Here is an 18,456-nt window from a genome sequence, read left to right on the forward strand (position 1 = left end):
AGGGGCAGCACAGGAAACGTAACAAGCAACCAGGAAGAAACCGAGGGGACACAGAGAAGGGGAAAAGGAACAGGCAACCAAAGGAGGAAGAACCGGACATGAAAAAAGAACCAAGGGGGGGAAACCAAAGAGCCAATAGAGAGGGGGAATAAACCTCAATTAATTTCAGTTTTATGAGCTGGAAAGGCTCTCTACTAGACATTAAGGAGCTGATTCTAGTAGAGGACCAAGAGCTCTCCAAAATTATAACTCAAAATGTTTTGAACCCCCCCCCCCCTGCCCACATCAATCATAGTTGGACTAATTTATAATAATCATGAACACTTTATTTAAGAGTTGATTCTACATTAGAGTTTATTTAGGATTTCTAGTCATGTAACTTCATTTCTTATCATTTACCCTTTCAGCTATATATTTATGTAATTTAATTTTATTTAAACTTATTTAAACTTATTTATAATAATCACGACATTTTATTTCTATAAAAGGAGGTCATGGGCTTTGAACAAAACTTAGAATAAAATGAATGGTATTTTAAATTACTCCTAACCTTTATTATCTAACTCCTCTCTCTTTCTCTCTCTTTTTATTCAATGTGATTGTCATTTGATTTCTACAATTTTCATGTTCAGTATTTTGACAGTTTTTTATCACATATACACTAGTTTTTGCACAAATAGATAGTTATAATCAGCCTTCTACCCTACCAGAGTTCCATCCAAATACAATTTCTAATATTAGAGCCTCCATCATTATCATTTCTCCCTCCCTATCTCCGTCCTTGGACTGTGTACGCATTCTCCCAAGTTATCTCCATAATCATCAAGAAGAAGCTTTGATGGTAAGGTTTTAAGACTCATGATCTGGATCCTAGAATTCAAGAAACCTGTTTATGTTGTGGAAGATGAGGAGTAAACACCACAATAACGAAACAAGCAAGAAAATAAAAGCAGCGAAAAAGTAAATGACACCATGATTAACATGGAAAAATCCAAAATAGGGAAAAAATCATGAAGTCACACTGCACCAAGAAATCTATTATGAAAATTGTGAGAAATAAGTACAGATCTCTCTTCTCTCTCTCTCTCCTTGCTTCCTTCTCACATGCACCGTTCTCAATGTCTAAACACTAAAAATAAAACAGAAAGCCAAGTTGATGTGAAACCATGCAAAGGAACAAGAATTGCTTGGGGATTTTAATATAAGATTATTAAAACTTTGTTAGTTATAGATTTAGTGCTTACCCAAGTTAGGTTTTCGGAATTATCAATTAGAGACTATGCAAAGCATGTAGTTACAACTAGATTAACGGGATGCTATCAAGTTAACAACATTAAAAAAAAAAGAGAGAGTAATTGTTATGGCAAATACAATAATCCACGATTAACAAATAGAACTCTTCACCTTGGGTTGCTCACTCACGCTCTTGACCGTGGGGCTTTAACGGAGGAAGATTGAGAGCAAACCGAGCAATGCCATTAAGAGAAAAATGGTGCCCAAAGTCTAGTCCGTTGGGGACGTAGCCGGCGACAGAGATTCCACGGGATGACTAAGACAGCCCCCATGAGCTTCCTCGCACCACAGAATAGCCAAGACAAGGTGCGGATCTTCAAGACAGCTGCAGTTTTTGATCTGGACGGATTTTGGACATCAATTAGAACCTTCCGGATGAAGGTGTGGTGCTTGGCTGGAATTTTGGGACAGCAGGGAAAAACTGAAGGAATTTCCCGACAGTGACCTGGGAAAGTCTGAACAGCAACTAGTAGAGGCCGGGAGTCTTGGTAAGCCACTAGGGGCCTTCAGGACGGTCAAAACGGCAGGGTTAGCTGGCTGAATTTTGGACAGCACGCTCCAGTGGGAGGGAAATAAGCTAGCTGCCGGGTAAAGAAGGGAAGGAAGATCAGGTTTGAGGGAAAAGAGGGGGGGTTAATTCTAGGTTTGGATTTGAATTGGAGGGAAATTTATTCAGATTTTCTGAACTTAATTTCAATTCCAACGGGTAGAGATAATTGGGAGGATTGATGGTTAATTAGAGGAGGCATTAAATGTTGCTTAGGTGGCAAAGTGGAGAGAAAGAGAAAGAGAGGGGGCCGGCCCTATGGGGGATTCAAATTTGTGTCTAGGTTCAATGTAAGTGGGGCCCAAATTGTTGCATATGTAATTAAATCAAATTCTGAATTAAATTCAGATTTGATTAGATATGAAGAGTTTCCCAATTGGGTTTTGTCATTTAAGGAGGGATTCAAAATTCAAATTTCAAATTGAATTTCAAATATGAAACTTCATAAATGACAAAGGAACAAAGTAGGAAAGTATTGAAAGCCTATTTGAATTTGAAACTCAATTCCAAGGATGAATTTTGGGATGGCCGGCAGGTGGAGTCCCATGGGTGGCCGGTGGCTTCGGACATGGGGTTCGATGGGCAGTGGAGGAGGAAGTGGGGCCGGACGGTAGGTAGAGGGGGCGGAATCTAGGGGCTAATGAAAGAGGTTGGGGCGGGTGGCTGGCCGGCTATGTGGTGGTTGGTTGGGGAGCCGGCGGTTATGGGAGAAAGAAAAGAATTGGAAGAGGAAGAAGATAGGAACTAAAGCTCTCACAAAGAGGGTTGTTGGGTACTTCGATTGAGCCTCTCCTAGGCTTCACCACTCACTTTAGAACTCACAAAGAGATTCAAAATAACTGAAATTTCATATTAATCATCATCCCCAAATACAATAGAAATGACCTATATATAGGTCTCACCAAAAAGAAAAGAAACAAAGACTAAATTGCCCTCGGTGCTACAGTATCAAATGACCACCCATAAGGGTAAAATAGTAAAAACTGAAAATAAAATAAACTACTACATAAATGACTAAAAAAATATAAGCTCCTGATCGTAGCTGTCGATCTTCGGTGTCTCCGATGGTACACGTGTCGAAATCTCTGACGATGTCCTCATCATTCTCCCCAGGTGGGAGAAAACTCGACCCCGTCGAGTAATCATGTCTTGAGCTCTCGTACTAATCTAGTAAGTCGGGGTCCACTCGTTGCAGCTCGTCACGATCAACCCATGTGTTCTCCGTCTCCGATTTCCCTGCCCATTGAACGAGACACCTTTTTTGACCACCGTCTCTAGTGGAAATGAATTCATCACTAAACATTGCCTCAATCTTCTCTGTATTGGGTAAAGTATGTAATTTTGGGAGTAGAGGTAGGTTAGGGTTCTCACCAGGTGGGTTCACACTAGGCTCATTATTTACTAGATTAGGAGGGTAACACTCTGAACCCTTGAAGGCTACAAGATCTTTGATGTTAATATAGGATTAATGATAAAGCCTTCAGGAAGGTCTAACTCATAAGCATTATTATTTATTTATTTGTTGTTATTTGAAAGGTCAAACACTTCTAGCATGTAACTTTTTTAATGGTCCCTTGTGAAAATCGCTCCGGACGAATCGGAACCATTACAAAATCTCCACTATCAAATTCTTTGAACCGTCTCTTGAGATCAGCAGTAAGTTTATAACTAGCATTGCTTTGGTTAATCTTTTTATTAATATCCTCGTGCAGTCCTTGAATATGAGATGCAAATGTGGATGCAAGATACCCGATGTGCGTGATGAATGATAAAAATCGTAAGCTCAGACAAAAGTTTTAAACACAATTTCAGCAGAAAACAGGCACACAAACACACATAGATGAGAAAAAAGATTGATCAGTCACAAAATGAGAGGACATAAAGCTGTCATGTTTAAGGGAACCGGTGTTGGAGCAATGAAAACATTTTCAGCTACAAGGGCCTTTTCATTAGGAGTTTCAGCTAGGGTCTTGGATAGTCTCTTAGGAGCAACCAGGTAATCAAGCAAAGTTATCCAATGAGGGCAGAGAGGGTCCTTAATAGAGATGGGAACGAAGAAAGAAGGTATAATGAAGGGATGAGGCACATAATAAGACAAGGGGTCCTGACTTCCAATCATAATGGGATCGCCCAAAGAGTCACTAACAGGTATGGGATTCAAAAGATAGGATAGAGTGTTCAGAATAGGTGTGGGCATAACAGTTAGAAAGGTGTCATGAAGATATGGGATAATGCTCTTTCTAATATTAAAGTCGGTACGAGGAAAGTTGAGATAAGGCCACTCAAGAAAGACACTCTCTCTAAAGTGTAGATCTAATGGCTCAACCTTTGAAATATACTCTAATAAAACAAAAGGAGTCTCATTTTTCCAATCAGGCTCAACGTTATTCAAATTCAACTTATTGTCTTCTGAATTCATATGAATATCCTCAATAGGATCAGGTTTAAGTATAACGCTAAGGTTGAGAGATTCGGGATTAGTTAAATCGGGATTCAAATCAGGTAGTAAATTCAATTGAACCACTTCCGACTCGAGATTATTACCATCAAAATTATCCAAAGTCAACTTAGTAGGTGATACAACTAAATCAGGATCTTCCGAATTTAAATTCAACATGTTCAAGGTCAGATTGGCTTCTTTCGAGATCACATTACTATCGTCCAGGCAGAATTTATCGAAAGGGATATCCTTGAGGAGATTAGGAGTCGGGTGGACTGAGGTATCGAGGTTTAAAGGTTCCAGGTCTCCTAAATCAGGGTTCAAGTCATGCAGGGAATCTGACTCACTTACTTCAGTTTCATCCTCAAAGAAGTCCTTATTGTCAGTGATATCATTAGTGTCCACGAAATGGACGTACTCAGTTTCAGGTTTATGGGACTTTTTCCTAGCACTATAGTTTGTGACTGAAAATACACTTGCAGGGTTAAGGACTGGGGAGTTTCAAAATTGACATTGAATTTAAAGGTGGTCAAATCATCCACGAGGTGAGGTAAATCAGGAGTCACCGCGCAACGAGGATGAGTGTTCAGATAAAGTTGGTTGGGATGGCTAGGAGTAGGCCTAAGTGGGGAGTCACGTGGGACCGATCCAACAGAAGACCCAATAAAGGGTCGGCCATCAAGATTAGATGAAGACCTACAGGGTGGGACAGCAACCCTGATGTTACTAATGGGTGAGTGCTGTTCTAGATAACGGTCACTAGGGGTAAGGGTCTTGAAAGTGCAACACCCAAAGGTTTGATGAACAAGGGGTGACTTAAACTCAAATGGTTGGTCACTGGTAGAGGGTCACTATTTTAAATTAAGTTCTCGCCTCATGTATTTCCAATTATAAGTAGGGTACTCACCGCGAGACTCTTCATGATCTTCCAACCTCATCCAAAATTGAAGAGCCCGACCTTTTAGGTGAGACTTAGCGATGCTAACCTAGTGGGACTCAGGGATATGACATGATTCAAAATAGTCCTCTAGTTGTCTAACCCATTCCCTAAAGTAGTAAGGGTCCGATGAACCATCAAAGGTGGGTAGACGGTAAGGTGACTCTAAGTGAGGTCGTGGAGGCTCAGGCTCAGGCCTAGGTTGATAAGTCGAGTGAGGCATCTTCCGACTAGCAGGATTGATCGAATGAGGCACGTACTTAGAGTGGGGAGAGTCAACAGGTTTCTCCGTCATAATTCTAGTCATAGAGCCCACTAGGTTAAGGATGTCATCTAACTTCTTTTGAAGTCTTATCGGGTCCATTGGGAAAGCGCTTGGAAACACTTAGGGATGAATCTAGATAGGGGACAACACCTAAAGCGAAGCTAGACTCTCCAAATTGTCACTAGAAGGTGCACTAAAGATGTGGACAGCAAACCCCATTAGTGGACAAAATAGTCTGGTGACTAGGAAGGGTACCGGGTCAAGGGCAGCACCTAAACGCTAAGGAAATATGCTCTTAAAGCTTCTAAATGATGCTGAAATGAACAAGACAGCAAACCACAGCAAAGATCTAAGTTGTCTAAGTGTTTTGGAGGGCTTCTAGAATGCGTACAGCACTTAAACACAATCCCAGACTCACCTATATGTCACTAACAGGTGCAGGAAAAACGTGGACAGCAACCTATAAAATTTGTTTAAGCAACCTAAGCAAGTAGGGATATTGCTGTGACAAGGGTAACACTTAAACACTGAAGTAGGCTTGCTTAAAATGAAGAAAATGGTGCAGGAAATTACTGGGCAGCAGGGAAAACAGTGAACTAAAGTTAATTAAACGATGTTGTGCATGCAAACAAGCACATGGTTGGTTAGGTAGACTCCTAGGATGTTTTCTAGCACATGTAATGCATGCTAGCCATGCTCTAATACCAAATATGATGTGAAACCATGCAAAGAAACAAGAATTGCTACAGGATTTTAATATAAGATTATTAAAATTTTGCTAATAATAGATTTAGTGCTTACCCAAGTTAGGTTTTCGGAATTATCAATTAGAGACTATGCAAAGCATGTAATTAAAACTAGATTAACAGGATGCTATCAAGTTAACAACAGAAAAAAAAAAAAAATAGAGAGAGTAATTGTTATGGCAAACACAATAATCCACAGTTAATAAATAGAACTCTTCACCTTGGGTCGCTCACTCATGCTCTTGATGGTGGGGCTTTAACGGAGAAAGATTGAGAGCAAACCAAGCAATGCCACTAAGAGAAAAATGGTGCCCAAAGTCTAGTCCGTTGGGGAAGTAGCCGGCGACGGGAATTCCACGAGATGACTAAGACAGCCACCATGAGCTTTCGCACCACAGAATAGCCAAGACAAGGTGCAGATCTTTAAGACAGCTGCAGTTTTTGATCTGGACAGATTCTGGACATCAATTGGAACCTTTCGGATGAAGGTGTGGTGTGGTGCTTGGCTGGAATTCTGGGACAGCAGGGAAAAACTGAAGGAATTTCCCGACAGTGACCTGGGAAAGTCTGTACGGCAACTAGTAGAGGCCGGGAGTCTTGGTAAGCCACTAGGGGCCTTCCGGACGGTCAAAACGGCAGGGTTAGCTGGCTGAATTCTGGACAGCACGCTCCAGTGGGAGGGAAATAAGGTAGCTGCTGGGTAAAAAAGGGAAGGAAGATCAGGTTTGAGGGAAAAGAGGGGGGAGTTAATTCTAGGTTTGGATTTGAATTGGAGGGAAATTGATTCAGATTTTCAGAACTTAATTTCAATTCCAACGGGTAGAGATAATTGGGAGGATTGATGGTTAATTGGAGGAGGCATTAAATGTTGCTTAGGTGGCAAAGTGGAGAGAGAGAGAGGGGGCCGGCCCTATGGGGGATTCAAATTTGTGTCTAGGTTCAATGTAAGTGGGGCCCAATTGATTGCATACATAATTAAATCAAATTTTGAATTAAATTCAGATTTGGTTAGATATGAAGAGTTTCCCAATTGGGTTTTGTCATTTAAGGAGGGATTCAAAATTCAAATTTCAAATTGAATTTCAAAATTCAAATATGAAACTTCCTAAATGACAAAGGAACGAATTAGGAAAGTATTGAAAGCCTATTTGAATTTGAAACTCGATTCCAAGGATGAATTTTGGGATGGCTGGCGGGTGGGGTTCCATGAGTGGCCGATGGCTTCGGACATGGGGTTCGGCGGGCGGTGGAGGAAGTGGGGCCGGACAGTAGGGGGCCGGACAGTAGGTGGTGGGGCGGGATCTAGGGGCTAACAAAAGGGGGAGGGGCGGGTGGCTGGCCGGCTATGTGGTGGCTGGTTGGGGAGCCGACGGTTATGGGAGAAAGAAAAGAATTAGAAGAGGAAGAAGATAGGAACCAAGAGCTCTCACAAAGAGGGATGTTGGATACTTCGATTGAGCCTCTCCTAGGCTTCACCACTCACTCTAGAACTCACAAAGAGATCCAAAACAAAAATCTGAAATTTCATATTAATCATCATCCTCAAATACAATAGAAATGACCTATATATAGGTCTCACCAAAAAAAAAAAAAAGAGACAAAGACTAAATTGCCCTCGGGGCTACAACATCAAATGATCACCCATAAGGGTAAAACAGTAAAAACTGAAAATAAAATAAATTACTACATAAATGACTAAAAAAATATAAGCTCTTGATCGTAGTCGTCGATCTCCGGTGTCTCCAATGGTACACGTGTCGAAATCTCTGACGATGTCCTCATCACAAGTAAAATAACCCCAAGGGACGCAACCCTTCAGAAAAAAGAGAAAAAAATCATCAAGTCTGTCTTGCAGCACTGCGATGCCCATTTGGGGCGCTGAAGCGCTCAAGCCTTTGTCTTGCACCGTTGCAGCGCCGTATCTATACCGCTGCGACGCTCTGCTCTTGGTCGTTCAACATTGGGGCACTCGGGAACACAGTGTAGGGCGCTTGGATATATGCACCCGAACCCAAGAATGGGGTAAACCTCCCCAACCCCCTAGCGAACACAACAAGCTTTGAGGTGCGAGATAACATAACAACCAGATTAATCAACACAATCAGATTTCACACATAACAGTTTATGCCCAATAATTAAATCTAGTTGTATATCACCCGGAAGTCCGGAATAGATTTGGGTTTCAAATTTGACAGCTTAATAAAACCAACTTTTCTTATTTAAATTCTTGTTAATAAAATTTCAAGACTATACTATGGCATAACCATGGCTTTTGAAAGTCTGATGTTTCTCTCTTCTCAATCTTTCAACAAAAGCTTCTACAATTTATGCTGATAAATTTTTGTCTTCACATTAGGAATGCTAGTTTCAAAATGAGTTTGTAATCTAAAAGATTAAAAAGATCAGGGAATAAATTGCATATCAAACTGAATAAATCATAATATCATATTCAATATATATTTAACCAGATAGCCTGATTTTCCAAATGAATAAACTTAGCAGATTATGATATCAAACATAACACACATGTTCAGCTCAGCGATGCTGTCCACTGCTACCTTATTTCATAGGGAAAAAGAAAGTTCTCGTTAAGTCCAAAAACTTAGGAAAGTCAAACAAGTTTCATAGAACTATCTACTTACAAAAAGAGCGGAATAGTAGTTACAAATCAACACCAAGGTCATATAAGAAGATAATATAAATAAATGTTTAAAATGAAAAAAGCTATCCACAAAATAACATACCACTACCCTTATCATTCCTTGATGCTGAAGCAGAAGCATGTTCTTTTGATTGTATTTGACTTTCTGTGACAAGGGTATTCTCCAAATCAACCTTTTCTGTCTATATGATAAAGGAAAAGACATAAGAGTATTTCATTAGAGCAATATAAATGAAAAAGAAAAATTATTGCCGCAACTAAAAACCCATTAAGACTGTAAAGATAATAACTTTTAGGCTAAAGATCTAGCCAAAAAGAATAAAAAGAAACTTGTTAAATCTAGCTCATACATTTTGAACCATGCTTTTCAAAACAAAACTGATCTGTTTTTCACGTGTTTCATATGGGACTCATTGGAATCCAGGACAAACAACAATGTTTAATCGGTTTCATCCCATTTCAGTAGTTAGAACCAAACAATGGCATTTCAGGAAGTTTATAGTGATATATAGATGCAAGACGTCATAGAATGTAGAGCTCTTAATGAAACTAAATGATGAAATGTATGAAATCATATAAATAAATTTCATAGCTACATAGTTTTCAAGACCACCAATTAAAACAAAAAATTAAATTAAATTAAGCCTCACGGTCACGGCCCTCACCTCTCTGGCTCTCCCTCCATCTCTCGATCTCACGACTCACGCAAGAAGCAATGCGGAAAGCCTCACCTCTCTAGACGGAAGGATCGATTCAGCCAGTCACGCCGCATTCTGATCGGCCGGTTCTGCCTCCTGCAGCTCCAACCGACCCAAACACCTCATTCCTCAAGACACCCGGAAGTTTATAGTGATATATAGATGCAAGACGTTATAGAAAGTAGAGTTCTTAATGAAACTAAATGATGCAATGTATGAAATCATATAAATAAATTTCATAACTACATAGTTTTCAAGACCACTAATTAAAACAAAAAATTAAATTAAATTAAATTTAGCCTCACGGTCACGGCCCTCGCCTCTCTGGCTCTCCCTCCATCTCTCGATCTCACGACTCACGCAAGCAGCAATGCAAAAAGCCTCACTTCTCCAGACGGAAGGATCGATTTAGCTAATCATGCTGCATTCTAATCGGCTGATTCTGCCTCCTGCAGCTCCAACCGACCCAAACACCTCATTCCTCAAGACGCCCCCCCCCCCCCCCCCCCCCCCCCCCCCCCCCCCCCCGGGCCAACCCTGATCTTCTACCGCCAATCACGTCGTCGTCGCCTCCTATAGTAGCCTCCAGATCTATCGCCATCTTTTAGCCAAGGAGAAATCGCACTGACTGCGCCTGTTTAATGTTTTGTGGTTCGGGTCAAGTCAACTCGATAACTAGCGCGGGTCACGTCAACCCGATAACTCGCGCGGGTCGGGTCTTGGTTGGATTTCCTAACCCGTTTGCAAAAACGGGTCGGGTTAGGGTCAACCCGTTTAAACCTGGGTCAATCCGGGTTCGACCCAAACTTGACTCGCTGACCCATTTTGACACCCCTAAGTTAGATTACATCAAGGATCAGCTTTAATCCTATATATTTTTGCTTTAGTCATGGATGTTCTTATTAGACATTTGCAGGAGGATGTACCCTGGTGTATGCTTTTTGCTCGTGATATTCTTCTTGTTGAAAAGATTAGAAAGGGAGTTGAAGGTAAACTTGAATTATGGAGGTCAACCTTAGAGTCTAAAGGTTTTCTTCTGAGTAGATCTCAAACTGAATACATGGAATGTAATTTTAGTAGTAATAGATTTAAAAGGGAATTGTGACTTTGGGCGATCAAGTCATTAATAAGAGTATACGTCTTAGATATCTCGAGTGTATTGTTCAAAGCGATGGTGAAATAGATGGGGATATTATCAATAGAATTCAAGGTGGATGGTTGAAGTGGAGGAATGCATCGGGCCTGTTGTGTGATGGAAAAAGACCACTCAAACTTAAGGGAAAATTCTATAAGATGGTGGTGAGACCTGCAATGCTTTATGGTCCATTAAAAGAGACATATACAATTAAGTTAATTGTTGCAAAGATGAGGAAGCTCAGGTGGATGAGTGGCTTTACTCTTAGAGAGAAAATGCAAAACGAGTATATATGTGAAAAGTTTGGAGTAGCTCCAATGTCAAATAAGATTAGAGAGAGTCTCCTTAGATGGTTTGGTCACATAAAACGTCGGTCTTCCAATGACCCGGTTAGGAGATTAGATGCATGAGATTTGACCTATGTTAAGAAAGGTATAGGTATACCCAAAAAGACTTGGTTATAAAATATTAAAAATGACCTTTTTTATTAGATTTTTATGAGAATTGATTCTTAACGGGACACAATGGAGAAAAATGATTCATGTAGCCGATCTCACGTAGTGGGATAAAGGCTTATTGTTGTTGTTGTTGTTGTACCATGGATAATCTCAAAAAAGGCATGACAGCTTCAGGAAGTTTAATAGAATTCTCACACCCATTGTATAAATAAAAATCATTTGATAATAACAAGTTGCAATAAAACCAAAATTGTGAAATCCCTTAACTAGTGAAAGTTTTGAACTTTTCTTTCTTTTCATAGTAGAAAAGTACTTAATAATCTTTTAGATTTAGGTATAGCTCAATGCTTCTCCATTTAGTCTTCTAAGCAGAAAAGGATCTCTTACAGGTGTCACAATAATACAGATTGTAGACAACTTGTCACATTAATTTTTATAATTGCTAATAAGGCCAGGAAAGGTGCATATCTTACTTCGGTTGAAAGTTCACAATATAAAATACCACAGTAAGATCTAAGATATATGATCAATTCATGTAGAAAAATGATCAATATGTAATACATGTTGCGAACAGCATCTCACTGTTTAATATTACTAATTCTACATCTATCTAACAAAGTCACAAAAAACTTCACAGTCTACTCGAAATTTCAGAAGGGATAAAAAACTAAAAAAGCAGAAGATAACAACGTAATCAGTCAGACAAAATATTTCCTACAAAAAGGAACCTTTGAAACTCTAAAAATAGTTCTACAATGCTTAGCAAACAAAGCCATCCAGGTTTTTATTGTCAATGAAGAATGCACTGTTCTTAGAACAGTCATTAAGGATCTCACATTTCAGGACCAGAGACTCCTCGATTTCATACCTCTAGCTGCCTAAGGGTATCAGTAAGAAGCAACTGCTTCTGCTTGAGAATAGCAAGCTGCCCCTGCAGCGCCACGAACTCAGTCCTCATGATCTGCTCGCTATCCTGGATTGCCGCCTCACTCACCCCCTCCTCCTGCAACCTCTGCCTCAGCCTCTCCGTCGATACAACGAAGTTGTCCACGGGCGCCATAAGCTCGCTATTGGAGATCCTAGGGAACATTTCTTTCACCGCCTGCAGAGCCTCCATCCACGCCGCCCGATCCTCCCTGGTCTCTGCTCTAAGGTGTAGCCTCTTCGTTCCTGTAAATATCGAGAACCTTCTGTCGTCCGATCTGCTCTCCCTCACTGTCGCGACCTAAAAAGAATAAAGGAAGTATCCAAAAAAACAACATATCAAATTCAAATTCATCGAGAACGGAGAAAGCAGCAGGACGAATTTCAACGGATATTGCCTTAAGGTGGACTTCCCCAATCGGTCTGCGTTGGAAGGCGTTGAGGGAGTTCGATCCATTACGGCGATGACTTCTGACGCGGCGAAGCGAATCCTCGCCTATTAGCTTGGAGCCCTTATCGGCCTCCTCATGAAACTTGATGCGGTCGGGGCCATGGATCTTGTAATAGGAGAGGACCCCGTCCTGGAGGATGAACCATCGGGGACGCCAACCACGGCCGTAGTTGACCCACTTGTGGAGGATGCCTGCGATGCCGTTGCCAACGACGTCGTTGAGGCGGAGTTCAGCAGCATCGTGGAAAGAGATGCGGGTAGAAGAGAAGTCAGCGGAGAGATTAGCAACGCTCGGCCATCGGAAACCGTTACCACAGGCAGCGGAGGCCGCGTTGGCGGAGTGGGGAGGGGAGGTCGTTGGGGCGGAGCGAGTGCTGCGACTGTAGGGGAAGTGGAGGAGCAGTTGAGTTTGGTCGGATCGGGTTGGAGGAGGCGGCGGCGGCGACGGCGGCGGAGGAGGGGGCATCGGCGGCAGTTGTAAGGTTGACGAAGCACCGGCGACGGGAGAGACGGGAACGGGGGAGGCGCAGCAGAAGGGATGCATTCAGGGAGAGGGAAGACAAGATAGAGAGAGAGAGAGAGAGAGAGAGAGAGAGAGAGAGAGAGAGAGAGAGAGAGACGGTTAGGGATTGCAAAGACACGCGTGGTGTGGTGAGGAGAGGAGTAGCAGCGCGGAGGTCGGGATCATAAGGGCGGTTTTAATTCAATCTTGGGAGATCGAAATGAGGAGATGTAAAATTTGGAAATCTAGCAAAATGGCGAATTCGAAGGGAAGAACGGAAGAAATGCGAGGCATGAGAAGAGAAATAATAAATGGGGCTGGAGCGAAGAAAGTCGGCCAAGCAAAGGAAGGGGGAGACGAAGCCACTGGTCGTCATATTCTCGCCTTAACTTGAAGAAGACTTCAGCAGTATAATTTTGCGATTTGTTTGGATTATTGACATGCTTGCTTGGTAGCCCCTATAATCCTTGTAATTTCATATTTTAAAAGAATAGATTGATAATTTACGCGCAAGCCCTTCTGCTGCTGGGCTGCTCTCTAAAACCAAGTGTAGGTTTTTTTTTTTTTTGGGTTTTTTGTTTTTATATAAATTAGGGCTAACGCCCAAGCACAAGTAAAATTATCTTATGCGGATATAGATATCATTCGTAAGTGAATCAGAACGTGTCATGTCACTCATTTATTATGTACTGTGATTGTGTACCACTATGTATCAAGTGATGTAGCGGGTTCCGATTCACCTCCGGACAGTTCAGTGTCCGCATTGCGTAATTTCTTAAACACAAACACTATATATATGTCAGACTTAATCAATGACCTCTTAGTTGAGAGTCAAACTCTTAACCAGCAAACCAATGAGAGTTGCATAATATAGGCTGTCTCAATTTGTTCATGTGAGCTCGATTCTAGTTTTATATTACTTCACTTTGGATGATTTTTTTTTAATGCTCTGGATCGCATATAACTCTCATATGATCCCAAAGTTTTGTGATTATTTGGGAAAGTTCGATCATGTGCATTTAGATTTCCTTTATAAACTGATTATATGCATGCAACAGAAGGAATGTGATATTAATTCTTTAGTTTTCTTTCTTTTTTTGTGTTTTTGAGACATTTGAGTCAATTAAGGCAAATTTGCACACACGTGACATATGCAAGTTTCAAACCCAAAACCTTTTTGTTGATAGCCAAATCTCTGAACCAACAGATCAAGATGAGATGTGTATGCTTTAGTTATATAACTATTAGATTACATTAGAATGCATACGGGACTAAGAAACATTGAATGCAATTTTTTACTATTGATTAATAGATCTTGAAGAAGTTTGTTATAATAATCTACTTAAAACCTATTGGCACAAATATTGAAGCCAGAATTTATTTGATCATTCTAGAAGCATAATTTTTAGCACAATCTTTTGATGATAAAATGTTTGAGCTTTGTATACTCCAATCTCATAATAAATCATAAAGCCCTCTTATCAAATAGAGTATATAATATAATATATTCGTATATTTTTTAAAGAATGATGTCTCCCTACCGGAAAATTATTCTGTGTGGAATCTGAATATGTTCAGAGGTGAATCCGGGCATACCACATCACCGGGGCCCAGTGCATCCAGTGATGTGGCACGCCCGGATTCGTCTTCGAATACATTCAGATTCCGCACAGAATAATCTCTCCTCCCTACATTTAGATTGTCAATGAACAAATTACCTCTCCTCCAACTCACATAAATATCCATTCAAGGCATCGAGATAAAAGAAAATTACCCCATTATGTGAAGGCTCTCTTATAATCTTTATGAATTCATCTTTATTTGAAGTTCAAATACTAATTGAGGCATCAACATGGTTTCATGATAAACCCTTCCTGTAGATAGCCTCACTCTTAATTTTTAACAGTTAAATGAGAGTATGAAGAGATTTGAAGATAGAGATGGCCTTATTTGGTGCACTAAACTTGGATAAATCATCTTTTAAAATGTATTAGATTGCACTACATATGAGAAATACACCACCAACTTAATAAGCATTACAACACTTTTAAATTACCCTTTTCTTTCCTTACCATGGATGGTCAACACCTAATAATCCTATATGGAATTATTCTTATATAAATAGTCTTGATTATTATGAAATGGTTCAAAACCAAAACTTGCACCAAAATCACTCTAGATGGCAAGGAAGCACTACGACTTGAGGAGAATGCCCGTTGTAAGCCTGCAATCAAGAAAACTCAACCCCCACCCCTATTCTTCATGCATGATTACATCCATCACTCAAGAAGAATCTAACAACCTCTCTGAAGCGAAACTAAAGTCATCATTTGTTTGAAACATTTCCTCATCACTTAAGGAGAGCACAATATCATTGCTTAGGGGTTAAAGTGTTATAGTGGTCTTTAAAAAATTGATAACTAGTCCAATATCCCTTGAAACCACTACTTTATCTATAATGCCCATATTATTTTATTGTAAACATAAACATATTTTACAAAAAGAAGATTGTACCACCTCATTAAGGAAGAAATTGGATTTGGTGAGCAAGTGCGCATTGGTAATCTAGAAAAACATAAGTGAATACACTTTCTTCATGCTTTAAAGCTTTCATCATAAAATTTCAATAAGATTTAAGATTAATTCAATTGAACTTTATTATTAGTCAACAAAAGTTCATGAGCACCTCATTTATATTTATATTTCCACACCATTTCTAAAGAGAAGAAGAGTCCAATTTTTATCAAGTCTTCCCTAGAACCTTTAAAGGACGAGTGTGGTTCTACTCACTCTCACATAATTCCCTTCAAAATGTTCAGTAATGGGCAAGGATTTTTATTGATTAATTTAGGCCCATGAAATGTGTGATGCTCCAGAATCAAATTTATAAGAATTATCTATTTTATCTTTTTAAAAATATATCAGAGCTTCTATAAATTATCAATATAAATAATAACCAATAAAAACAACTAACAATTATATACCTCAAAATATTGCACCATATTCATTCTCCTAAAATCAATATGTAATAGTTAGGATATCAGTATAATCACTAATCTATCATAAGCTCCTAACTACAAAAGAATGAAAAGAAATGCATAACAAAATCTAAAAAATAAATTGAGGATCTCTGTCAACCTCACTCCAATTGGTCCTAACCCATTCCCTGATCTATCATAAGCTCCTAACATTGATCATGGCTTCAACTTATACCTCTTGTCCAAGGGGGTTGGAAAGCTATGCCAAAGGCTGGGAGAGCTAGAACGCCATTGGATGGCCAAACATAGGGGGGTCCACTTTTTCCTCCTTAAGCTAAGCCGGAGATCATGAACCCTAATAAAAATATTCTTTTGAATTTGATGCGTTGATTGAATGAAATTTATTTATAAACTTCATAGATATATACTTGTAGGTGCAGAACCCCGAAGTATTGATCTTAATTTAAATCATCATTCCATTTAAAAATGTATAATTTTAATATATAAAAAAATTATTTTCCTTGAATTCAATTTTCTGTTATAACTTTTTTTTTTCACAAAACTTTTTGAAACAATTTAAATAATTTGGAGAAAATTTTCCCCCAAATTTTAAATAATTTCCTCTCATTTTTATCCTATAAATATCCCATTGAGGCAAGAAAAAAATTTCCCATTTTTCTCTCCTGTCTTCACCCTCTAACTTTCTTACAGTTGATGCATTCCGTTATTTTTTGTCGATGGTATTCCCAACTCAAATTCAATGTCCCTCTCTTATGTAGAAATTAGAATTTTTGGTCTTTCTCTCCTTTACTTCCTTAAATTTCTTTTTACATTAGAGGTATTTCACTATTTGAGATAAACGACATCCTCCATCAAGCTTCAGTGCCTCTCTTTTGTATGGATTGAGCTTTCTCCTCCCTTTTTTCTTCTCATACGTTCTTCTTCTTACATTAAATGCATTCCACTGTCTAAGATAGGTGGTATCTCCTATCAAGCTTCAGTGCCCCTCTTTTGTATAGAAAAGGTCATGATGAAAGATTATTTTATTAATAGACAACACTTGATAGAAGAAGATCAATTGATGCTTGCATGCAATGGCGATTTGAGAAGATATAGTGATAATAGTACTTGGGAGGAGAACCAGGGGTTATTAATAGATGGGAAAATTTTGACGCTGTTTGAGCAAAAATTTGTTGATGATCGACGATCGAGTGGAAGTTTGATGTCAATCGATGGTTCGGTGGAGAGCCGAATGAGACAATTGGAGGATGAGTTGCTAATAGTAGTTGAGCGAGAAGCAATGATGGTTGATATAAGGTGAAGGGTTAACATTGGACAACGGGTGAAAGGCTAATGATGGTGGGTGTCAAGTAGGATTTTGCTAATAACATGCTTTGACATATTGCTAAATTATTTATGCATTTTTTAGACATGCTTTGATATATTGCTCCATATATATATTTTGAGGCTTTTTAGTCTACTAAGGTCTTCATATATGTGATGACTTTATCAATCATTTATTTTTAAGGAATCTTTTTAGAGGAATGTTGTCCACTCAAAGCATTGCTCGATGATATTGACCTATGTGAAATAGGTCCAGAGAATCCATCAAATATGTATAACTTATTCGAGGTTGTATGTCAGAGCGTTGTTCGATGATGTTAACCTATGTGAAAGAGGTCGAGATAATCCACCAATGATGTATAACCTATCTGAGATTATATATCAAAGCATTGCTCGATGACGTTAACCTATATTGAAGAGATCGAGAGAATCCACCAATGATGTATGACCTTTCTGAGGTTATATGTCAAAGTACTGCTCGATACATTAACATATATTAAAGAGGTCGAGAGAATCCTTCAATGGTGTATGTCATATCCAAGGTTGTATGTCAAAGTGCTGCTCGATGACGTTAACCTGTATGGAAGAGATTGAATCAAATCCTCTTGGGATAAATTTTTCCTTGATTAGGAGAGGGTGAACGCCGCGTATATCCCGAATCAAATGTGAAGAAATATTTATCTTTAGAGTGTTACTGTCTTTTTAAGGTTGAGATTAAGACATTGTCCAAGGAGTAGAAGCCCAGCTATGGATAGTATAAAACTTGAAGTTTATTGGAAGTATTGTTACATTTGCTAGAAGCTTTATTATCCAAATATATCGTCTTGGATATTGAAAGAGTTGAATGAATCTTCTTGACCATGACTGTAGTCAAGGTTTCCCCCCAATCTACATTTAATTACCATAAAATTGACGCGGAAATAGCTGTTGTTAGAACATTAACACGAACAACCTTTTGAGGTTGGAGCAAAAACTGCCCCCACCCCCCTCTTAAATTAGGAACTATGTTCCCACAGACGACGCTAAATTATTGGGTCCTAGAATATTCGTCGTGGTAGAGAAATATAAAGTTTAAT

At 39.4% G+C, this 18,456-nt stretch overlaps 1 protein-coding gene across 1 annotated transcript in view; it reads right to left on the minus strand.

The window, feature by feature from the left end:
• Window positions 1–13,489, minus strand: part of LOC110116085 (oxysterol-binding protein-related protein 1C) — a 42,742-nt gene extending 29,253 nt beyond the window's left edge. Inside the window, exons 1-3 of the mRNA XM_020849543.2 lie at window positions 12,504–13,489; window positions 12,050–12,406; window positions 8,973–9,072 (exon numbers count right to left, since the gene is read on the minus strand). Of these exons, the coding sequence (XP_020705202.1) occupies window positions 8,973–9,072; window positions 12,050–12,406; window positions 12,504–13,100 (1,054 nt within the window). The 5' untranslated portion in view covers window positions 13,101–13,489. The remainder of the gene's footprint in view (window positions 1–8,972; window positions 9,073–12,049; window positions 12,407–12,503) is intronic.
• Window positions 13,490–18,456: the final 4,967 nt, after the last annotated feature.

Source organism: Dendrobium catenatum, unplaced genomic scaffold (genome assembly GCF_001605985.2).
Source record: "Dendrobium catenatum unplaced genomic scaffold, ASM160598v2 fragScaff_scaffold_53, whole genome shotgun sequence".
Taxonomy (NCBI): domain Eukaryota; kingdom Viridiplantae; phylum Streptophyta; class Magnoliopsida; order Asparagales; family Orchidaceae; genus Dendrobium; species Dendrobium catenatum.